At 40.4% G+C, this 25,564-nt stretch overlaps 1 protein-coding gene across 6 annotated transcripts in view; it reads right to left on the reverse strand.

Moving 5' to 3' along the window:
- PTPRF (protein tyrosine phosphatase receptor type F) overlaps nucleotides 1-25,564 on the reverse strand; it is a 482,320-nt gene that overhangs the window by 98,927 nt on the left and 357,829 nt on the right. For all 6 annotated transcript variants that reach the window (XM_035122098.2, XM_035122099.2, XM_035122095.2 and 3 more), the window contains exon 6: nucleotides 9,169-9,357. In XM_035122098.2, the coding sequence (XP_034977989.1) occupies nucleotides 9,169-9,357 (189 nt within the window). The remainder of the gene's footprint in view (nucleotides 1-9,168; nucleotides 9,358-25,564) is intronic.

The following is a 25,564-nucleotide window of genomic DNA, read 5'->3' on the forward strand; positions in this document are numbered from 1 at the left end:
GAAACTTTAAAACTGAGTGATGAATGCAGGGGTAACTTCAATAAAACCTACATCAGGTTCCCCCTGGCCAGAAATTGGTATTTTATACAACATATTTTTCAAATAAAAATCTAAAGCACTTTCTTCTAGTTTTTATTTGGACCAATGGAGCACCAGACTTGCTCTGCATAATTTATACAGTAGGCAGAGAAAAGGGATTCCAACCCTCCTTATAAGGGAGCAGAAAATAAGTTCACATGCTATGAGTGCATCTTATAAGGAGGGCTTGGTTACAAAGCTAAGTGCTCCAAAACTTCAAGCAAAAGTGCAGTTTGCTCAGTCATGGGCTTTATTGTTAGCATGGTCCAGATGTGCAGAGGGAAACCCGTGTATGTAAACTGACAGCAAACTCCTCTGATCCCCAGTTTTGTCCCCTTGGTCTTATTTTGTGCAAATGAAGACTGTTAGTAAGGTGAGGGAGATGCATGCAGATCTAATTTGTAGGCAGTTCATGGTATGTGTTGGTTTGATGCAGATTTTGCACATCTGAACACCAAGCACTTACCAAAGAAAACTGGGGAGTTCAAACAGATAGAAAGAGAGGGTTAAACAGGACACAGAGCGTCAAATCATGTTCCGTGTATTGATCAATAAATACCAGTAAGCATATGAGTGCTGTGTATCTGAGATTAACCGCTCCCCACATTCCATTATCCACAGCACTGATCACCCAATGGGAAACAAAGAAAGACACTCAAAAGATTTCTGTAAATACAAAGAAGGCAGATTTTAAGCATGTTTAACTTGCCTCTTAAAGAGTAATTAAAATATTTACACTTGTTATCTCTTTCCCTCCCACTCTCCTAGTGCCTGTTCCTTCAGGCAGTAGCCCTAGCTTTTAATCAGAGGAAGCAGTTCCAGCTGCTTCGTTTAGCATTTTCCACAGCCGAGATGACATTACTCCATTTTCGCTTTATGGCTGGTTTATACTTGCTGATGCTTTTGTCCACAGATGAGTGAAGCATCAGGAAGGCTAATGCCGTTTGCTGAAGTTGTGGGTAATCTCTACCATAATAAATCTGCTGCCTATTTATCTGCTTTTCTAACTACCATTCCATCCCCCTTGACAGAACCATTCTCATCACAGAAGCTTGCATGGCTCACAAGCTGTAGTGACGGAAAGAAGAGGGTTATTGGTTCATGCCCCAAAGAAATATTTGCTGAGTGTTTGCTTGCCCCTGCACCATCTCCAAATTATCACTGTAATTAAAGAGTCTCCATCCCCTTCCCCCACTCTAAGAGACAAGAAGCATCTCTTACAACAGAGTCTAGAAATGATTCCTGGCTAACTGAAGCAGCATCTGTTTTATGTTGCTGCCAAACAGATCTGGAGCTGTTCTGTATCCACATAACCACTGAAAATTCTGTATGGATGCAAAGCTAAGGAATTCCAACACACACTCAAAATGGATTCTCTAAAGTTTAGCTGGCATGTTATTAAAACTCAGTGTCCAGATCTCAGTGTAAGATAGCCCTTGCCAGAACTATATAGTGACTCTGAAGCAATGAAACAAGATCTCTTGGGAGGTTTAGTATGCACTAATATATGTTAGAGAATATGGCAATAAAAGACATAAAATAAAAATTATTCAAAACTCCCATGATAGTGGTCAGGATGACCAAATGAAGATGTACTGTAAGTCATATGCTACAAAAAAAATTGGACAACATCCTAAGTTTTAATTCTAATGGAGTACGTTTTCAGCATGAACAAGAATGCAGAAGCTGCCAGTTTATCCAATTCCTGGCATCTCCAGGTAGGGCTGAGAAAGACTCCTGCTTGAAACCTGGAGACCAACTGCTAGTCATTATAGACTGTATTCAGCTAGATGGACCAATGGACTGACTTTGCAAGCAGCTTCCAGTGTTCTTATATAAGACATCCACCCAAGCTAAATAATTAATGACACTTATTATTGTGCTGCCTAAGGGTGCTTCCAGGAAGGGGGCTTATATTGCAAACATAATGCTTAGATCAGATATTTCACTGTGCACATTTGGCATGTTAGCTTCCATGTATTTCTATTCCCCATCCCTCTCCCAGTCATGGATATCATTGCTATTCTGCCAGTTGCTGGCTACATTAGAGGACCTCAACAGAGTGTATATGAAGATGGTTTTGTTGTCCCTCCTGTCCAACACTCCACCACCACCCTCCATTGCCTTCTGCTCTGTGCATGTCTGCAGGTATTTCTGTACCTGTGTACAGACTGTTGCATTAGGGACCACCCACTGAAATGTCACCACATGTGACAAACTGCCACCATCACCACACAAAAAAGTGCTAATGCACTAACTAGCTTCCACACCTGCAGTGACTTTAGGCTTATAACAAGTTATTTTTACTTATCTATTTTTTGCAGTAAGGGGTATGAAAATTAAATGTAAAATAATAATAATTGCTTGGCATTTTGGTGACAACAACTTCATGCGGACACTGCAAGAAAAAATTGCATGGTTCAGCAGCAGCAATTCCACAATAAACCTCTGTCTGGAAGCACTCTTAGTAAGCAGAGACAAGAGCAGGAATTTGGCTGTGCATACAGTCCTTTCATTTCTCACTTCAAGCAAGACAAACCAGGATGCCTTCCATTAACTAGAGTTTCCCATTTCATCTGAACTAGGAAGCCATGGTTACCAGTTAATTAAACTTTGAATAACTGTTTAATATCTTGGTTTGTTCTGAAGGTGTTAACCAAAATTTCCTGGTTTGGATGAAAATAGAAAAGTATAGTTAAGGAATGACATCCTCATTTGCTTACTTTCTAGCACAAAGGAGTTTTGAATGTGGCCAAAAGGTTTGTCCATATCATTTATCATCTACATTAGAAACATTCAGGACTGATTGACCATTTAAACAGAATCCAAACCAATTTGAGGTATATGGCACTTTGCACAGCCTTGAATGCAAAACTACAGATATAGCAGACCTGAGGATCTGACTTTCCCAATGAGGTAACTAGGCCAATAATATTTGAAAAGAATGTTGGTATGCGAGTGCTACTCTGAATAGAAGCTCAATCCTAACGATGTCTACTCAAAAGTAAGTCTGGCTAGAGTCAATGGGGCTTTCTTCCAGGAAAGTTAGTTAGGACTGCAGCCCAAGCCACCCTAATCCTTTCCACACTTCTGCTATTCCTTATACTGGATGCTCTGGGTGTAAGTAATGCAGATCCCACCAATGTGTATAAAATGCCTTCCATCCTACAATGCCTCCTAGTAACATTCCCAGGGTTGGCTTTACTGAGAGAATTCTGTTGTTCAAAATTTTGTAGTATTTGGTTGCTTTAGTATTTCAAAATTATAAACCATTTTGGGTGCCTTGGCAGAATGGCAGTCACATAAATACATTTAATGAATGAATGACTATGCCCACACTACATCCATTTCATTACTACTTTTAATTTATGACCAGCCACATTTTCTATTAATGCCTGGCCCAAGCAGAAAGAGCACCTTTGTTGGCAACTTTCTTGATCTGGTACTGTAGGAGTATCTTTTAATCATAACCTTGCCAATGATACAATCTCGCCTCCCATTTCAGCTTTGGCTTGTGTTCTTCCCCTCATTTTTACACAATTTTTTCAGCAAAGTGCAAATGCCTTCTCCTTAGTCTACATCTTCACTGCCACACCTCCCTCCAATCTACATAAGTCAATGTTTAATATGCCCTTACTTTATTTTACAACATTATTTTACTGTATTTAATAGTACCTTGAGCAGCAAGTGCAGGAGGGGTGTGGTAGAAAGAAAAACAATTAACAGCAAATCTTTACATCACTCATCAGCCAGGAGCATTAGAGGAACTGTGTTGCCAAACCTCTATGTTGCAGATCTGTCTTTCTTTGCTTGGGGAGCACGTGATGAAGAGGGAAACCAGGCCTCTAACATAATCATTCTATGGCTGTTACATTTTGAAAGCAATACCCTAAACACTTGAGGTAAAAACCTAACACATTTTGACTGCTTTTTAATCTTGTTCATCTTTAAACAAACTCAGATTGAATGTGCACAACCTGAATCTTACACAGGCAAGTCAACTGCCTCTCTAAGATTGTCTCATGTAAAGGCACAGTTTAGTTTTTATGATCAAACATTTATTACTATTTACTTCATTTTGGGATACAACTTTTAATTGCACGTGGAGGAAAAGCCCACAAATTGTCCTGTCCAGCCTTGGTACAATCAATAGCGAGGAGGAGCTGCAAGCCACTGTCCAGACTTGGCATTAGTTTTCTTCCACAGTAAATGTAGGAAATATGACTATAACCTTTAAATACTTGTTTCCTTTTTTTAATAAGTAAGAAAGTTAATCAGAATATGAGGGTGGGGCACCTGAGAGATTATCTGCTGCAGGTTCTAAAAAAATATGCTTGCCATTTATTGCACATGGCACTGGTTATATTATTTGTTAATACAGGATTGTACTGCAAAGCTTTCTCATATCTGGCTTTGGCTTACCTATTTAATATAAATAATATCAACCGATAAGATTTAATGACGTATATTGTCTATTTTATATAAACATTATAAAATTTGTTTTATTGAAATGAATTGTTTATTCAAATTTTGTTATATTTTTGTAATGAATTGGTTTTGGACTATTTAGCGTAGTGATGTATTCATATGTTTTTGCTGTTTTGTTGTGAGTGGCTTTAAAGCATGCTCATAGGGGAAAGTGGCATACATTAGAAGAACCCTACTGGCTCAGAACGTGGGTGGTGCTGTGGGTTATACCACAGAGCCTAGGGCTTGCCGATCAGAAGGTTGGCGGTTCGAATCCCCGGTGACTGGGTGAGCTCCTGTTGCTCAGTCCCAGCTCCTGCCAACCTAGCAGTTCGAAAGCACATAAAAATGCAAGTAGATAAATAGGGGGTAAACAGTGTTTCCATGTGCTGCTCTAGTTCGCCAGAAGCAGATTTGTCATGCTGGCCACATGACCTGGAAGCTGTATACCGGCTCCCTCGGCCAATAACGCAAGATGAGCGCCGCAACCCCAGAGTTGGTCACGACTGGACCTAATGGTCAGTGGTCCCTTTACTTTTACTGGCTCAGAAACTGTCTACAGTGGCCAACCAGATGCCTATGGGAAGTTCAGAAGCAAGACCTGAGAGCAACAGCACCCTTTCCACTGGTGATTCCCAGTAACCTCCATACTGCCTCTGTCAGCAGAGATAGTACATAGACATCAAGGCACTAGTAGCCACTGATAAATTTATTCCTAATCCTCTTTTTAAAGCCACCCACATTGATAACTACAACTACATTTTGGTGGTGTAGATTCCATAGTTAACTATTCCCCCCCCCCCAGCTGATTATTTACCTGTGCGAAGAAGTACTTTCTTTTATATGTCTGTTCTGAATCCTCCAACATTTAGCTTCATTGGATGGGCCCAAATTATTATGAAAGTGAGAGAATAATGTCTCCCTATCCAATTTCGCTACACTATCTTACACACCTCTACCATGTCCCTGTCACTCAACTTGTACAGTAGAACCTCGGTTTACAACTACCTCCATTTACGAAAACCTCCGTTTACGAACGCTGCGGACCCAGAAGTGTTTACATCCTGGTTCCGTGACGTCGGATGCGCAGACACAATCTGCGCTGCTCTCACACGCGCAGAAGCGATCTGCACAGCGCGTGCGTGCGCAGAAGCGCTCTATCGACACTTCGTGCATGCGCAGAAGTGTGCCTTCGGTGAGCGAACCCCTCCGCAGAACGGATAGCGTTCGCAAACCAAGGTACCACTGTATTGTAAACTTCTCTCATGGGATAGTTGCTGAAACCTCTGATCATTTTGGCTTTCCTTTTCTGAACCTTTTTTGAACTCCACAATATCCTTTTTGAGGTGAGGCAACCACAAGTGTACACAGTATTCCAAATGCAGTTGCACTATAGATTTGTATATCAGCATTATGATATCAGCAGTTTTATTTTCAATTCCTTTCCTAACGATCCCTAGCATGGAATCTGCACTTATCACAGATGCTGCTCACTGGGTCAACATCTTCATCAAGTTATCCGCTGTGACCCCAAAATCTCATTTCTAGTCATTTACCACCAATTCAGGATTTTTTTTGCCTCAGTGTGCATCACTTAACACTTCCTTACATTGAATTCTATTTGCCATTTTATGCACATTCACCCAATTTGGAGAGATCCTTTTGGACCACCTTACAATCCCGTTTTTGTTTTAAACACACTGAACGATTTGGTACCATCAACAAACTTTGCCACCTCACAACTCACCCTTAACTCTGTGCAAGTGAAAAGGAGAAGGCCCCAACATCAATCCTTGAGAAATTTTACTTCTAACATTCCTCCATTGGAAGAGATCTCCATTCTAACTTTCTGTTCCCGGTTTCTGAAACAGTTCCTGATCCATAAGAGACCTCTGCTCTTATTCCATGATTGCTGAGCTTAGGGAGTCTTTGGTGTGGTACTCTGTCAAATGCTTTTTGAAAGCTGGAATACACAATGTCTACTGGATCACCTCTATTTACGTGCTAAAATGTTATTGAGACACCGAGACAGGATTTACTCTTGGAAAAGTTATGGTGGTTCTTCTTCAGCAGTACTTGCTCTTCAATATGCTTGCTAATTCTATTTTTAAGTATGCTTTCCCAGAACAGACTAATGGGCCTGTAACTTCCTGGATTCCTCCTCCCGCCCCAAGCGCTGTTTAAAAATTGGTATTACATTGGCAGCTTTCAATTTATCAGATATGCAGTCTAATCTTAGGGAGAAGTTAGATATTTTGAATTATTTAAGAACTCTCAGGTGGATGCCACCCGGACCCAGGGCCTTGTCAGTTTTTAATTCGTCAATAGTGCCTAGAAATCCATCTATTTTCAACACTATTTGTCTCAGCTTCTCAGACCAGTGGTGTCACAGGGTCTATCCAACAGGTGGTCATGACACTCACACAATCTCATTCGACATGGCACAGTACATCTTATAGATTCTGGTAGGAAAACAACTGCATTTGTTCATAGATATACTGTAGTCTGAATACTGAGAAAATACTACATAGAAATAAACAGTGTTTGGAAGGGCCCAAGTCTTCAGCAGCTGACCAATAGAATTAATGGCCCAGTTCACATGCAGTGCAAAGCCAAACCATAACTTGACATGAGAAAGCAAACATTGCAGGTTCGCAGAATGAAGATTGCAATGCAGCATTCCTCCCCTGGTGCTGCTAAATGGCCCAGGCATTAGCCACGATTTAGCTTAGTGTTACATCTGCACATAACATTTGTGGTATGTCTCCTCCATGCTAAGCTTTTCTTTGGCTTAGTGCTACATGTGAATTGGGTCATTATCTGTTCTATGCAGTTTCAGAACCCTATGAACTGCAGACTTATAAAATTCCCTCTTTTGATTATGAAAATGAAATACTCTGTTACAATAGTCCTCTACACACTTGTTGGAAAGGAAGCTTCATTGAGTAGAGGCAATTTGGATCAGCAGCATATACTAATGTTGCTTTGTGAGCTCTTCCAATGTTCCTACCAATAAAGACCTTAAACCTCTTTTTCGAGCACACTATATGCAAGTCTATAAACCTCATTTACTTCCATACAGCTTAATCAATTTTCTCTCAATTTTCTCTCAGGCCTGCAGATATGCTACTCATTGATTTCTACCCTCCTCCCGGAAATTCAAGTGTCTTCTACAACTGGGGACTCCGAATCCCTGGTGAAATTCAGTTGAGACACTGCTTGCAATGAAGAAAAACAAAACAAACTTTGGACGTGACGGTAGTGCTGAACACCTTTTGTTTTTAAACTCAGGTTTTTCCTCCCTGAAGCTTGCTCAGCAGCAGGCGAGTGCACATGATGTGAATGTTGTTGAGAGCCCAGCATGTGCCTAAGGGTTGCCCAGCTCATCTGCAATCCTCCTAGATGAGGATGCTGATTTAGTAAGTTTGAAGAGCAAGTATCCATGGATGCACTTCCCTAATGCTGCCTGCTTAGTGCCTTTCAAGTTAAATTAACGAGGGTGATATTTTCTTTCAGCACAAACATATTGAGATTACGCTAAAGGTCACTGTGAAATTATATAAACTGTAAATTTATCAGTGTAATTAGTCCTCACTGCTCTATATGTGGGGGAGCCTACTGCAAGACTGAGGTCTCACAGGTGTCAGCAAGGAGCTAATTATAAACTCATTTCTGCAGAATCTGATATATATCAATTTAAGAGCCATGACCACTACCACACATGAGGTACATTGCTTGCAGGGGGTAGTAGTTTTGCATGCAAGTAGTTATCAGAGGCCAGCTAATGGGCATGTATGCGCATTAGAATGGGGCAGATATCCCAATCACAATCTTTCTCACTCCCTCAAAAGGACTATCCTCACTTCCTATCTACACTGTGCTCTGATACCATGGCTATATGGTTACAGCCCTGTTACCAAAGGAGGGAGAATTGTAGAACCTATGAAGCCACTGAAATGTTTTAAGTAGCCCTCTTCAGAGTTGCCATTAGGTTAACATAAATCCATGAGGGAGGCAGCAGGGTGAGTACGCTACCTCCCATCATTCCCCAGCCTTCATTCTTATATTTTTCTAATTTAATGGGGAAAATTTCTGCAGCAGGGAAGATTTCTGTTCAAGAATGTCCTGTGCATTTTAGAAATCCGGATTTTCCACATTTTGGAAACTGGCTAAGAGCTTGAGTCTTTGGCCCAACTGAGTAACTATTCATGAATCAAAATGTTTTTTTGCCAGACTGTTGTTCTAAGTGCACAACTAGTGATGTGTTTTACTATCCTGAAAGCAGAAACCCATATTGGAATTGGAGTGATATATTACATGGCTCTGATCCAATATGCTACCGGGTCATGGATAAGAAATCTCCTTTGCTCATGGGACACAAGAAAGCATGTTCAAAAGGCTCTGCTTCTTCCATTAACAAGGACAAATATCCCAACTATTGAAATCTACTCTCCCACCCAAATCCCAAACCTTTCTTCATATCATACAAGGTTTTAAATGTAGCAGAAGTTGGGTGAAAAAGTGAACCCCACAATCTAGGTACAAAATACCACAGTTGCTTCCTGTAGAGAAAGATTTGGGGCGGAGTGGGGTCAGGAAAATGAGAAGACTTTATTGTTTTACCTGAACGGAGCTGTTTGATTCTGCCATTGCTAGTGGCTGTGTCCACAGGAAGAAAGTCTTTGAACCAGGATATTTCAGGGTCAGGGTTACCGCTGGCAGCACAGAGCATTGTAGCAGTGCGGGCCTTCTCTACTACCTTGAGCTGTGGACCCATGTCTATGGTTGGAAAGCCAGATGGGATCTGGTTCTCTGAAACACAATACAAAGAGAATCATGTTACCAGGTAGCAATGGGACAAAATTACAAAACAGGAAACTGATTTGCAATGTTGCAAGCACCAGCCAATCAGTGCTGTGCACAGGTGACTCCTATGGCAAACCTATTTTCCTAAGCTTGATCATGCAATTGTACATCCATGTAGATTGGGGTGAGGCCTTGATTCCACAGCAGCTCACCCACTCAAACAATATATGACTGTATATATGACTCTCAAGCAATACAAAGAGTAAAAATAGTGAAGAGGCAGCTCAAATCTCTGACAAGTATTTTTCATTTCAGTTTTCACTGTATTTCCTCCATGTTGTCCTGATCTTCCAAAGGCACATATGATTATTAAATGACTATGATGAACAAATGAATGTAAAATTAACAAGCCAAAGCAATTGCACCAATCCATGCCAGGGTGCACATTAAGAAGCTGCCAGAAACTCTCCCCGGCAATTGAAGATACCTGAGGCGTGCAGAAAATGAGCAATGTACACCCTGCCGTGGCTTACTGCTCTATTATAAGATGAAAGTATCACTATGATGAACAGTTTGAAAAAAGAAAATTCAGCAGTGAGAGAAAAAGGTAATTATATCTGCAGTAGCTGTACTACCCTTACAGGTAAGTGTAGCTTAGGCCATTGTGAGGCCTGTACAGAAAGCCCCTAAATGCTCCAGAACAGCAGTTCAGCAAATATCTCCTAAGCTCAGCACATTTCCTCACATCTTAGGCAATATGTACTGTTCTCTGCTAAACATGAGTTGCAAGCAAGACAGAGAAAAGTCAGAACACCATTTAAAAGCTTCTTAAAATACTAGAACCTCATTTATTCTCATGTCATCCTTTTGTTTGCAGATACTTAAGCAAAACTAGAGTGTTGGATCTCTTCTTACCAGCCAGTCCCGCATCAGCAGGCATTCTTATCTGGATATTTGAGCTACGGAAATCATTCCTTCCTACTGGATTAAGACAAACATGTGCTTTTATAGACTACACAGTCAAGCATTCTACTCTCCCTTCCCACATGGTGGGTAGAAGAAGAGCAAATGGTCTGTGATTTTAGTGGCAAGCACCAGCACATTTAAAGCAACACTTAGTTGAAGTACAGTTTAAAGTGTTGTATGAACGAAGTCTAAGTGTTTTATAGTCTGTCCTTCATGTTAACTTCCTATGTCCAATCTGCATATTCATAATTTACATAACATTTTAGTCCCTCCAGCCTTCTCCTCTATTCTTCAGGTCCAGTATACCTGAAGGAGTGTCTCTACCCCCATCATTTTGCCCGGACACTGGGGTCCAGTTCCGAGAGCCTTCTGGTGGTTCCCTCGCTGCAAGAAGCCAAGTTACAGGGAACCAGGCAGAGGGCCTTCTCGGTAATGGCACTTGCCCTGTGGAACGCCCTCCCACCAGCAACTATCAGATTTTTAGGAGACATCTGAAGGTAGCCCTGTTTAGGGAAGCTTTAAATGTTTAATAGATTTTTGTATTTTACTGTTTTGTTGGAAGCCGCCCAGAGTGGCTGGGGAAACCCAGCCAGATGGGTGGGGTACAAATAAATTTATTATTATTATTATTATTATTATTATTATTATTATTATTATTATTATTATTATTCTGCTTATCTCTAAATGGTCAACCTATTTATAGGGCAATGCTAGATTGTGCAAATAAAATATTCACATTTTATCAGGCATTCTTGTCTGGTATCTTGTGAAAAATCCACTTTGCAGACACTACTTTGTCCATATTAGGATTCTATAGCATGAGATATCGAAATGAATCTTGGTTTCTGGCTTTTCAGGGTTAAGGGGCTAATGTGGGCATCTATAATTTTCAAAAGGAAAAAAAAAGCAACTGAACCTTAATAAGAGCCCAAGCCATTTATTGTATGCCAAGTCTGGCATCCCGAGAATCCTCCTCTTCCCTAGCAAACATAAAAGGGTTTTTGTGCAAAAGGTACCACTGAAAACTAGTTCTTTTTTATTTGCTCTCCATTGATTTTCAAAGACAAAAGGTACACAGAGCTTAACTGGAAAGACACCAGAGCTAGCATTCAAAAACAAGAAACAGCAGCACCAATACAACCACAACACACACTCCTCTACAGTACAAAATTAAACAAAAGCAGGGATATACAAGAGTATCACGAGACACAGCTTAGCTTGCAAAGGCATACACAAAGAGTAGCAAACAAAAACAGTCTTGGAACTAGCCAAGTGTGCCTGAATTACAGCTGCACCTTTGCTGCCTGCAATATAAAATAGGTGGTTAATCCAGGGAGGCCAAACCCTCCAAGTGATCAAATTTAATCTCTAAGCCTTTTGCAGTCTTTTCCAGTTTGTGTGTGAGAATATGCAAAGCAAAGACCCAGTGAATTAACGTGGTCCAATGTAGCCACTGTCAAGCTGCAGTAGAGAAAATACATGTTATCAGGACTTACTCAGGGCAGCGACAGCTAAGCAGGACAAAGTGATGCAAAATAAGCATTACTTAATGGGCCTCCCCCCCCCGCCCCCGCCCCAAATTAAGCTCTTCCTACAATACTGCTGTTCATGACTAAGGGATGTTTCATGAGAACATTTTAAACAAGATGTTGGAGATGAAGTGAAACTGCCTCAAGTAGTCTTTCCTAATTTTTGGCAGTGATTAGCTTTGTGAGTTCACTGACATCTCTCATACCACCTGTTGGAAAGCTTAAAAAGAAAAAGAGTTGAGCTGGAACATAAGGAACTCAACATGTAATGAGGACATACTAAGCAGGAATGGAAGGGGAGGTAAAGGTCTGGCCCACCAACTGGATTCAGTTCTCCATCCATGTGCCAAAGCACTGGGTGCCACCGAGTAAAGAGAGAGAGACAGGCAGCTCTCTACTCAAACACCTATCTAAACTCAAACTTTTTCATATTAATCCAAAAATTCTTTCCTCAGCCCATCTTCAAACTCCCTCCAGAAAGGTCAATTTTTACAACACTCTCCTTCCCCCCTCCCGATATCTTTTCCCCCAATTGGATCAGCATTCCTTAAGCAAGCCAAGATGTCAGAAACCGTCATTCAAAAACCAAAAAGCCTTTAAGCTAGAATTCTCACCCCACACCAGTTCTTTCCCCCTTGCAACTCCAGACCCCTATTCCCCCCTCCCCGTGCCTTTCCTCTCCCACAATGACATAACTCCCCACTTCAGTCCCTCCAGGTTCCTTCTATCCATTAATCTTCATTTCAGTTTGCTTCTCCTTGTCACTCTGTTCTTCTTTTTCAAATCCTTGTTTTACCTCATCCGCAAAGTATTTTTTATGGTCCAGATCACCTTCTTCTTTGTCATCAAATTCTTGCTCCTCATACTCTGTCTCAGAGTCAAAATTATCAGAGTCAAAATTGTCCAAATCCTGATCTTGAACCTCATTTTCTAATAATGATCCATTAGGATGTTGTCGTTCCTTGTAAATGTCCTCCCATATTTGTAGATAATTCAGCACAGCCACCTGGAAGGCTTGAGAATACTTTGTTTTCATAGTTCTCTTAACCGCAGACAGGCAGAAGATAGAGGGCAAAGGGTGCTGGAAAATTCCTTGCTTTTACACGGTCGGCTCCATCTTGGCTGATCTTCTCTTTTGTCTTTAACTCCATCAAAAGTCCAGTCCCAATTCCAAATTTTTTACTTCCACAGCAACGCAATAAATTTCCTTAGTCTTTTAGCAACTTGACAGCTTTTGACAGCTTTTGACAGCTGTCAAAATACTTTCCCCTTATTAATGCTGAACCTCAAGGGGTGCCGGACTCGGGAGCTGAGAAGGGTTGAAAAAGTCTTTCTTTCTCTCGGGTTCACAATCCAAAAACTTTTTTCCTTTTTCGGCTTGAGGATATTTAATGCGCCTCCCAATTAGCCAATAGGAAGAGATTGACTTCCGTTTTTTAAAAAAATCTCTCCTATTTTCGAGATTAATTTTTTAAAAGTCCAAATGTAAATTTCACTTACTTTGTATAAGTCTCTTATTTTTTTTTTTTTGAAGAATCCGCCGCTTGCCGGGTGAAGACTCGGAGCTTCGCCTCTTGGAGGTAAAATGGATCCCAAAATGGCTCCCGCGACTCCACTCCACTGGCTCTCGATCGCTCTACTGAGCTCTCGGGCAGCGGAGGATTCGCGGAACGGAGCAGCTGCTGGGTCGTGAGTCACCGGGACGCTCTTCCCGGTGCTTTTGTGGGGAGTCCGCTCGCCCTGCGGGCTTCCCCCCCCCCCCCGAGAAGCCAGGGACTTCGGAGCGCGAAGTCCCTGCGTCCTCCTTCCTCGGCGCGACGGACCGGAAGCCGGGTTTACCATATTTCTGCCACATAAACAGTTGTACGGTTCAATTGGAAATAAAGAGATTGGGATGGAATCATATTCTCTTTAAATTAATTTGCTATTGCACCCGTATATCTGAGTCTGGATTCTGAAAGCCAGAGAACTCTTGCTCTTGGTGGTGGTGTTCTTTGGCAGTAAGGAGAGAAACACATTTCTGTTTTTAAACAAAGACTTCTGGAAACGATTATCACAATCTCTACTGTGGATGCAATTATTTTCAATCTGAGTGACAGTTCTTACCCATACCTGAATGATCTGCCAATTGTGTTTCATTTTCATTAATAGAGAACATTAGTCAAGAGCATGCACCATGATGTGACAGATGCCTGTTAGACTGTTTTGACCCAGGTACAAAAGCCTTGCAGGTCATTACAAATGGGTACCTGTGAACAAAAAATTCCCTCCTCCACAAAAATCCCATTTATGTAAGCACATTTATCATAATCCTCTTTCAAAAATGTTAAAGAAAACTGCGAACATATTTATGGACATTTTTCATACTTTCTCAGTTTCTTTTTGTGCTAAGAGGAAAAGAGTTCTCTGCTTAACCCAAAAAGACAGAGAGGAGAAATATTACTCCACATCTCTAAGAAAACGTGGAAAGACAGCCCATAACCCTTCCTTACACTTTGGATACATCTTCAGGGGTTTAAAAATTTATCAACATGCACTGCAGAAACGCTGCCAATTGCCCATGGAGTGTGATCTTTCACAGGCCTGAGGAAAGGCCAGTGGACTTGTTCTGCAGGCACACCCAATATGTTCCACAATGCTGCTTTAAATTGTTAGGTTTCATAGCCCCTTTTGTAGCACAAACTGGTGTGTGAATGCATTGGAGGATTACCGATAATTAGAATTGGGGGAACTGGATGGGGAAAGAAATAGGGTGAGGTACACATCTACAGACTTCATTTTAAACAAGAAGTTCAAAAAGAAGGGGAGGTTTGTGGCTAACTCAAGGGTTTCTGAACATGAAAAATTAAGCATTATGAAGTGGGAGGGGAATTTTTCACTCCCCGCCCCCAAGCTCCTCATTATTCCTCATGGGTGTTAGTATCTAGTAATAGTAATTTTAGTAGTATGCAAAAATTTATTCGGATTTCAAAAATCAGTTTCAGATTCTCCAAAATAAATAATGCAATCCGAAATGAGCTCTTTGGACATTTATCTGATTAGGAATAAAAGCAAATTTCTGAATATTCACAGCTGGTAATATTATACAAGGTCCAGGTTCATTCCAGACTTTGAAGGTTAGTTATATATTCTGTCCTATAGGATGCTTGATTAATAAACAATCCCACCTTTTTGCAGTTCCCAAATCCCTATCATACTATAGTATAGAAACTGTGTATGGACATATGGTATGAAAAACTGCAATATGCATGACAATTTGGAGACTCTTTAATACTGCTACTCAGATATTATGCATCAACATCAGAAAATCTGGGTTAATCCTTTGAATGCATTTAGATGAAAGACAAAAAGTTGTAGTCAAAACTAGTCCTACTTGAGAGCTGACTCACTGAAATTAATGAACCTATGGTAGTCATATTCATTAGTTTTAATGAGTATACTCTGAGTAGGGCTAGCACTAGACACAACCCAAAATAATTACGTGAAAAAACAATGACAGACCAATAGGCACACTGCGAGTATACTTCAGGCTCTCACAAATAAAGGGTGAATCATACCATAGCAATCAGCTCATCTTTATACTGGCAGGAATGATGCAGATCAGAATAAGGTAAATAGTCAGTATTTTGAGTATTTAAGCTATCAAGATGCAAGAGAAATAAATTAAGACCTAAAAACCAAAGGAGGAAGGTAGAAAGTAGACTCAAGAAAATGCCTGACTATCTCAAAAATTAAAACAAATAACTTTCATGTCTGAAATTTTTGAGCAAAGTATTTTTCCCCCTGTGGTTTTCTTCATTAGTCAGGAAAAAACTACATTCATCAATTTGTATGAAGATCACTTACCTTTCTAGAAGGATCTGTGCTGTAGTCCTCACATGCTTAGTAGGACTTCAAGGCCCCAAAATGACTTTTCTTTTTTAAAAGTTCCACTTGCATTCATTTTTAATTACTCCAAAAGGATAAGTGAGGATACTACAGACCTGAGAAGGCCTAATGTGGAAAGGGTTGATAAATAACAATGGATAGTGCCACTCTGCCGTGACAGAGGACAGTAGGAAAAGAACACAGGGTGTGGATAACAGACTGAGAGTAAGGGGAAATACAGGAGTGCGATATAACTAGGCATTTAAAAGCAGCATAAGAGGCATTTGCCAGGTGCCGTTTCCCTATCTCTTCACACCATGTCAGGAAAAGCTGTACTGTTTCCTTTCTGCTTGTCACACAGCTGTCAAAATGCTCCCCTCAAACACTGCCTACACATTTGCAGGCTTCCAAGTTTTGTGCTATATACCATATTGATTGCACACTTGTGCAGAATATTTTTAAAGAAATTGCATGGAATAGTTATTATTATCAACATACGTATTCACTCAAAATATATTGTTGTTATTGGTATCCCATGGAGTGCTCCTCTGGGGGTGCTCCTCTGGGGGTGATGACAAACGGCTGCATTAGCAGCACAAAAGTGACCTTCTCAGGGCGCAAGTCTGAGCAGTGTTTATAGAGGCTGCTGCCCAGACAACACAATTCTCCTTTTGGCCTCACTGATGTGGTCCAAAGGAAAGCAGAGCAACACATTTGACACCAGCTTGGCTACATGAGTTGCCAGAAGGAGGCATACAAGACACCATCCAACCGTCTTAGATTTGTGAAGGGTTTACTCCAGGGGTCCCCAAAATTACGTCAACGAGGGCTGGTCCCAACAGCGCCAATAGCGCTGCAGGCCGGAGTGCGCAGGAGCATGCGCCCATACAGGTGTGCATATGCGATTTCTGGTGCACTTCCGGGTTGCTGGAACACCAGAAATAGCTCGTGTGCATGTGCATGGGCCTCTTCCGGCCCGGAAGTGTTCCGGAAATGACGCTTGCGCATGCACACGAGCTATTTCCGATGCTCTGGTGACCCGGAAGTGGGCAGCTGCGCTGTTAAGAGCAGGGGGTGGGGTCGCTGCCTGCCGGGGGCCGTATAAAAGAGCCTCGAGGGCCGCATCCAGCCCCCAGGTCTTAGTTTGGGGAAGCCTGGTTTACTCTTTAGTCTTTTCTTCTCCCAAAGATATCCCGCAAGGCAGCAGAGGTTTAGGATCAGAGATTTCCTTCTCCTAGATGGGCCAACTTTCCAGATGAACAAACAAACAAACAAACACCTTATGACATGCTTTCCCTCCATATTCAGCTTTATATTCCTTTATATCAAGTTAGGGAAGTTATTCTCTAGATACAATCTATTTAGCGAAGATCTACAGGTGCTCACACTAAGATTTAGAACAACCTTCTGAGGATTGCAGCCAAGATTAAGTGCCTTTCTGTTTTCCCACAAGCTTTTGAATATTTTGTTACGGAGCATTTTTAGTTTAATTAGAATGGTATGCTACCGTATTACTGTTGCTTTTTACATTTGTTTAGTTTTGTTTTGATCGTTTGTATACCACTCTGAATGTTTTAACAGAAAATAAGTTATTATGCTCCAGATAAATGAGATAATTTATAACATTTTGAGTAACAAAAACATTTGTTAATGGGAGGTTCAAGCTTCTAAGATGCCAACACACATTACACTCCATTCCTTCTATTTGCTGAATATATAGCCTTAAGCTGGTGACATGATGCTGTTGCTCAATTAAGGCCAGGCAATCAAGAGCAGTAGAGCAGATCAAGGGCCAGAGGAATGACTACAGTTTACATGGCAAGAGGTCCAGTGCTGGTCAGGCATGACTACAACTGAACTAAGAGATTTCTATGAACAATTTGCAGAGCTGAGAACAGTGACTCTTAAAATAAAATAAAATCTTAGCACATGTTGGCAGGGAAGTGTAGTAAAGCAAGAAATGCATGTGCAGGTGATACACTGTGGACTTGCGGGGAACAAGTGAGGGCCTGTTCCTGCCAAAGCCAGGCACACCTCGTGTAGCCAAGAACCAAAAGGAGAGGTCCATAAAACATAGCTGCCAAGTTATCCCTTTTTTAAAGGGATTTTCCCTTATGCTGAATAGGCTTCCTCGCGAGAAAAGGGAAAACTTGGCAGCTATGCCATAAAACAAGGACTTCAAAAACAACTTAGCATCAACCATGAGGAAGGCAAATAATTCAGGTTACTCCTAGCAACAGAAATACATAGCAGCTTCTAATGACAGCCCCGCCAACAGACTGTGATGTGGCACTCCGAAGGGACACACTGAAGGTACATTTTCAAAATGCTCCATTCTCAGGGAAATAAGAAGCTTTTAAGAGGATCCTCTCTAGGGAATTTAAACACATGAAACAGACAAGAGCAGAACATAAACAAATATTTGGTACCTGAAAAATACCTAAAGCAGAACTGTTCACACACACAAAAATCATCTGAGTCAGCCCAAACTTCTAAAGGCTTATTGCATTAAAAATAAAATAAAAAAATCCAACACCAATAAAGAACAAATTGGCAAATCAAAAGAAGACATGGTTGTTAATAGGAAATACACCCGTAGTCTTTTAAGTGCCCCTAAACTAACTCACTAGATGTTAGGAAATGGCTCACACTATAATTGTCTCGTGCTTTTCTACTGCAGCATTCAATTCTGGTCATATTCTGGACAAAAATATAATGGACGGGTTGACTCAGCAAGGAGGCAATTTTAATGTTCCTAAATGAAAAATGGGAAGCCATAAGACAGGAGTGGGAAATAATTTTCTGCCCAATGGTTACATTCCCTCATGGACAACTTTTGGGCCTTGCCTGTGGTAAATGGGACCAGAGGGTAGTAACATCACCACTGCTCAGTTCAATGGCATGCTAAATTAGTCTTATTCTCCAGAATCTGCACTGTGTGCCTGAGCTGACTTCAAAGTATTGATGCTGACAATAATGGCTTGGGGCTCAAGTACCTGACCGACTACGTCTCTTGGTATGTGCCAGCTTGACAATTCAGATCATTGGCCAAGGGCTTCTTGTGTTGCTGCCTATAGGCTAAGTCTGAGGAGCAGCATCCCAAGCTAGCGCCTTCTCTGCTGTGGCATCCTCTTTATGGAACTCTCTACCTCTGTAGGTGTGTCAGTTATCATTTTTATTTCAGTTTCACTTGTTACTTAAGATGCACCTATTCACATGGGACTTTTAAAGTTGTTTCACACTGGTCCTTGGGACCTTTGATTTACTGAATGGTTGATTAGTCATATTAAGAGAGCCGGTGTGGCATAAGGGTTAGAATGTTGGACTAGGACCTGGGAGAAAGAGAGCAAGGTTTGAATCCCCAGTCAGCCATGAAGCTCGCTAGGTGACCTTGGGTCAGCCACCATCTCTTAGCCTAGCCTACCTCACAGGGTTATTGTGAAGATGAAATGAGGAGGAGGAGACCATTATACCATGTACACCACCAGGTGGTAATATATAAATGTAATGAATCAAAATATTATCCCACTGTTGTTTGGAGCACATTTTAAGATTGTTCTTATTGACTGATGTGGTTCTGTATTTGGTTATGCTGTATTTGTAAACCATGCTGTGATATTGTTATGAAGAGTGGTAGATAAATGAAATACAGTAATAGATATATATCACATTATTTAACTGGATAATATAGCCCTCCATTATAGCATATCAAGTTCAAAACTTGTGCTATTGCACTATGAGGCTGCATCTTCATTCCTGCTTTCTCATACAGACTTTCTGCAGTTTGAATTTCATTTTCATTCAAGCTAATCCACCTTAACCCTCTAATTACTAATCACTGTGTAGTATCAAGTTATAAGCATGAAAATGAATGACATCTGCTAATCCCCTCTCTCAACAAATTTCTTCCAGCTCTATGCTCTAACTGTGTATCAAATATTTATTGCAGTATTTTCTAAGACCCCCATATGCATCCAGAGGGTAATAGCCTTTTGGCAAACCGTCAAGAGAAATACAAATCACCTGTGGCTGTTCACCCTCTTGAGGTTATGAATACTATTTTTACATTACCAGATTTGTATTTTACCTGCCCCTCCCCTCTACAAAGCAGCAGAGCTATGATGTAACCAAGGAAATAATCATCAAAATCTAGCAAAAGGAGAGTGTTATCTTCACTGCCAGGGAACTGCTATTTAACCTTATTAGTAGTATTAACTACTGGATATTAATTAGTAATATTAACTACTGGATATTAATTATCCAGCAGTGGATAATACTGGATTATTAATTATCTAAAATTTACAAACCTCTGATACCTTTCCAACAGTGGAGCTTGCCTGGCTGGTGAGCCTCTATTTTTCATTATCTGATATAGCTGCTCTTCTAAGAGACAGCAGAAGCTCTAGGGACAGCAAGCAAGTATATCGGTACTAATTTCAGCTCTCCTATTTCACCTTTTTTTGCCATCAGGCAGGGCAGAGGCTTTCCTCTTTCCATTGTTACAAACATGTCAACAGAATTATGCAGCGCAACATAGACATACAGCATTTGAGACCCCCAGCTTTCTTACACACCAAAAGACAAACATACAGTTTAGGTTTGTTTAATATTAGTTTAACATTAGGCAACTGAATGAAGTATTTATGTAGTAATTGATTTTCAGAAAGGCCAACTTCTGTTCTTGTGGTTTTAATTTAAAATATTTTAAAAAGAAAAATTACACTGTTTCATTAAAATGACTGGTTGGATGAACACACAAGAAAAACAGAAGTTAGAGAAATTCTTAACATTACTTATGTCTGTCCTCCTGCAAAAAAAATTATTGGGAGCTATTCATGCTTTTATATACTTTAATGCAGAAATCTCCTTTAGATGCAATATTATGCATAAATTAGGTTTCTAAAGTCGACAATGGCCTGGTTCATACATTAGACTAATTCATGGCTTGTTCAACTACAGTGTGGTTTTTTTCAGTGTCTGAACCCAGCCCAGCAGACTAACCACGGTTTGTTTTCTGGTAACAAATCACAATATGAAGCTGTGGTTCTGTGCTGCTTATTTATGAACAGAAGTGACCAGAGGAGGAGTGACTGCTGGGAGCAGTGCAGCAAGAAGAAATGCCATGGTACACCAGCATCAGCACAACCACATGCATTCATCTGCCCCAGCTGCAACAAAGCATGACTTTCCCATATTGTTCCAGCAGGCACTGTAGCTATCCAACAGTTTGACTTTGCTCCTGAAGGCGCACTCTGTCATTGACTCCCGAGACAGTCAGAAACCAACCACACTTATTTTTACTATGGTTTGGTGTTATGTCCTAACACAACAGTCTTGCTTAACCATGTATTGTTTGACCACCCTACTATAGATACTTGCCAAGCTACAAGGGCATGAGGCAAGAACAGCTGGAAAACAAACCAAGTTTTGGGGAACCAGACATGGCTTGTTTGCTTGTCTGAACAAACCATGGATAAAAGAAATCATAATTCCATGAAAAGAACACACATGGAAGTATTGTATCAGAATTACCCATGCTACGTTTTCAGGATCCACTTGATCATATCCAAAATTCCTGCTTTCCTGCAAATCATCCAGCAATAGACAAGTTACAAACAATTATGATATGCATATGCTTATATGTGAGACAGTATCAGGGAGAATTCAGAGGAGCAAGTGACAGAAGAGGTGGAGCAGGGGCTCGGGGATGCTGTGGAGCCCTTCAACAGCCCAGAGACAGAGGAAGCGGAAGAGCGGGTGGAGATTAGCCATGAGGAGGAAGGGCTCAGGGATGCTGCAGAGCCCTTCAACCGCCCAGAGGTCCAGGAAGGGAGCTCAGACTCTGGAAGGGAGGGGGCTTTCAAATCAGCACAGACAAGGAGGGAAATAAAAGATAAGTATCAAAGACGTCTCACGCGATTCCCCTGCCTACTTTGTTGGTGTGGGAATCAAAGGAAGCCACTCCCCGAATCTGACTCAACGGGTTTGGACGCATAATCCTGAACTGTAGCTGTTTCTTGTACATATGTAATAAAGACTATAAATATCAAGCTGACTGTGCCGGGGTGTTAATGCGAAGGGGAGACACCACCTTTAAAGACAGTGAAAGTGTAAGCAAAATCCATCAGGATAGCTTTGCTACTTCTCTTAAACGTGAGAGGGCAGTTTTTATATAAGTGGGATGTACTCACAGGTGAACTTCTTAAAATAAAAGTATGCAATTGTACCAATTCTGAACTAGTTGCAAAATTTTGCATCCATATGACATTTGGTAGTGAAAGAGTACACATATGTAGCAAAACTGCACAGGAATGGATTATCCATTTAACTTTCCACAGATGATCATAAGCAGAATACAACAGTGATCTAGAATGCCTGGAAATAAACCCACAAACTTCTCCAGATCTCCAGTGCCCTAGTAAGTGATTCGTAGCACAACATCAGCTGGAAGCTTTCTTGCCTGGTGCTTGAAGGTGATTCTTACTCATCACAAACTACTAGATGCCTGTCTATTTTAAAACCTAATCTAAGGTTCCATTTGTAGGCTTATCTTTTGAACAGAGATAACCCATAAAAAGCAAATGTAGCGGTTTTGGTAAAAAATCCAAAATCCACAACTGGGCAATATATTTATCACAAGACTAATAAAAATGTCATATAATAGTAGCAGAACTATTCATTAGGAAATATGATACACAATGTAGGTATGGGGAAGGAAAAAACAAGAACCAAAATTAGGCTGGATATTGTAGTCATAAGGTCAGCTTCTAAACTCATTTCCAAGATAATAGACTGCAGGCTGAATAAGTCTCTGATAAGGACTGTAGATATGAGGTTACATACTAGGATTCTGTGATTTTTAAAAATGCATTAACTGCTTCCTCTTTTTGAAAACAAAACTCCAGGTGTTACCTAGATCTGTCCAACACCTTAAATGAAACGCATAGGTTCCCAATTAGCAGACTAAAAGACAAATACTGTATAGCAGCATTATCAAAACTAGAGATTAGTTTTGAAGGTGTACTGGACAATAGAGTCCACCAAAGACAAAATAGATAGTATCAAAAAACATAGTGTCAAATGGTTAGCAGGGATATATGTCAAATCCAAAGTCTATTTTCAGTTGGTAGTAAATTGTCTTACTCTAGTTGTAGATGCTGCCCTGAAGAGCTAGATTTGGTATTCTCCAAGGCACATAAAAACAAAAAGTAGTCATGTTGGTCCGTGAGAAAAACAAAACCCTTAAAAAAAATAGTTGAGCAATATATTTATTAGGACCAATGGAAATGTCAAAAAATAGCTGCAAGTTTCCAAGTTCTTTAGGACTCATCTGATTTCCACATGTAACTGTGAGCACTAAATAATGCCCAGAACATGTCACACAAAGCAAGAATTTAAAGTAATATATTTGCCATGAGAAGCACCAACACTTGAAGCAATTTTAATTCAGTTTGTATATGACTATCATTGTGACAAAACCACCAGAGCATTTAAAAAACCCATTCGTAAAAGTAAAATAGCCAATGTTTGTGAAAAAGGAATTGCTTTGGCTACTTCTAAATTATATTTTCTAACTTCTCTGTTAATTTATCATGGATTTCCTGACTTGTTCATCTGCACTGGTGTGATATACTATTAGTATAGAGATTTTCATTTTTAGCAACATAATCAATAAAGCATTTCCATATAACATTAATGTAACCTGCTATTAAAATTAATAGATCATTGATTTTGATCCATTTGAGCCTAGTTTATGCTTAACACATGAAAAATGATGTAGGAAATACATAAATCTGACAGCATCAATCTTTTGAAAATCTAAAAGTTTGGCCCCATATTAACATTAAGCATTCCTGTTGTCACTCAAGAGGATTTAAAGTCTGTTTCTACTTTGAGCTACAGGAAAGGATAGAGAGAAGATTTTGGGTCACTAGCTGCCTCTGAAAGGTTTGGGACATGATCAGTTTGGGTTTATTTTCAGGAATTAACGTTCATCTTATGACAGCTTCACCTTCAGCAGAATTATGTAAACTAGGCTGATTATCCAATTAACTGAATAATCTATGGTCATATTTGCCATTCAAATGGAATTTAGGCTGTGAAGGCTGATAGTGCTCACCTTTAAAGTGCTAATGTTTTCTTATCATGCCTTTCTATAATATCTATAACACAGCCATTCCCTGTACCTTTAGCAGATACCGTAATAACATAGCAGCAAACAGTGTCACCTCCCCCACAAGCCAGCATGATATGGTGGGGATGGGGGGTAGTAAATAATGATTTGAAGCCCACAATTCAAATTTTCAGTTTGGACATGAATTCATTGAGTAGCCTTATGTTTGCTTCTTACACTACAAGAGAAGTTTAGGGAACCAATCCAGTTTGAATAGTGAGCTGACATGTTCTCAAAACTCAGCTGTAGTCATCAACCTGGGTGCTACATTTTTTACAATGTGAATTTTCCAGAAACTTTTAAAAGGCAGCCCCTTGTAACTTAGATATATGCCATCATGGCCTGAACTACTTTCTCCAGCAACAGAATGTAATCTGGGTAAAGGTAAAGGTACCCCTGACCGTTAGGTCCAGTCGCGGACGACTCTGGGGTTGCGGCGCTCATCTTGCTTTACTGGCCAAGGGAGCCAGTGTACAGCTTCTGGGTCATGTGGCCAGCATGATTAAGCTGCTTCTGGCGAACCAGAGCAGCGCACGGAAATGCCGTTTACCTTCCTGCCGAAGCGGTCCCTATTTATCTACTTGCACTTTGATGTGCTTTTGAACTGCTAGGTTGGTAGGAGCAGGGACCAAGCAACGGGAGCTCATCCCGTCGCGGAGATTCAAACCGCCGACCTTCTGATCAGCAAGCCCTAGGCTCTGTGGTTTAGACCACAGCGCCACCCGTGGTATCTGGGTATCTAGGATCAAATCTGGGTCTAGGAGAACTTCTACAAAAACCCCCCAGAGTTTTTAAGTACACCATCTGGCACAAACTGAATCTATGACCTTAGAAATACTTAACAGTAAGAATCACAGCAGAATAATTTACTGGGTTGGAGAAAACGTTCCACACAGCCTTAACCATATACTATTGAATTCAGTAAGATCTACTCTCAGTTAAGTGAGGTTAGGATTGCTGTCTTAGTTAGCCAGTTCAGCAAAATATAAAATGTTAGGATTCTGGTTTTGCAATGGCAATATATTTGATACTGAGTAAGGGGTATAAGTCAGAGAAAACTACAATTATTTTGCTATTAAAAAATAGATGTGAAATCAAATGCAAACAATTTTTTAAAGAACAAAGTCTATAAATTTGCTTGCTCTCTTAACTGTAAGAGAAACATCTGTAATATGCAGTGCTTTTTTCTGGGGGGACGCAAGGTACACATACCCCTAAACATTTTGTGAATCTAAGAATATGTGTAGGAAAATGAGAGTACCCCTAAACATTTTTTTAAAGAAAAAAAGCACTGATAATATGTAATGATGATCTTGCGACTCCTGCTGAAATTTAGGCACTGATATTTGGTCATATTAATCACCTTGCAAAGTCTACATAGTCATGGCAGAAAGACATGCAAATAGGAAGCCAATGATCTGGATACAAGCATAAATAAAGTAAAAATCTTAACAAGTGATGCTTTATAATATTGGTTTGATGTAACTGAGCAGAATTTACTGGGATGAGTTTGTTAACCAAAATATTAGGTACTGGGATCTTAGTTCTTATCCACAGCACTGAAACATCACACCCAGCTTTTTGAAACATGCACTGTAAAATTCCGTGGACAGTAATTTCAGACAGGGCTTTAAAACGAACACCTCATGAATTAAAAATAACATTTCAAACAAGAAGC

This window comes from Zootoca vivipara, chromosome 7 (assembly GCF_963506605.1).
Source record: "Zootoca vivipara chromosome 7, rZooViv1.1, whole genome shotgun sequence".
NCBI lineage: Eukaryota > Metazoa > Chordata > Lepidosauria > Squamata > Lacertidae > Zootoca > Zootoca vivipara.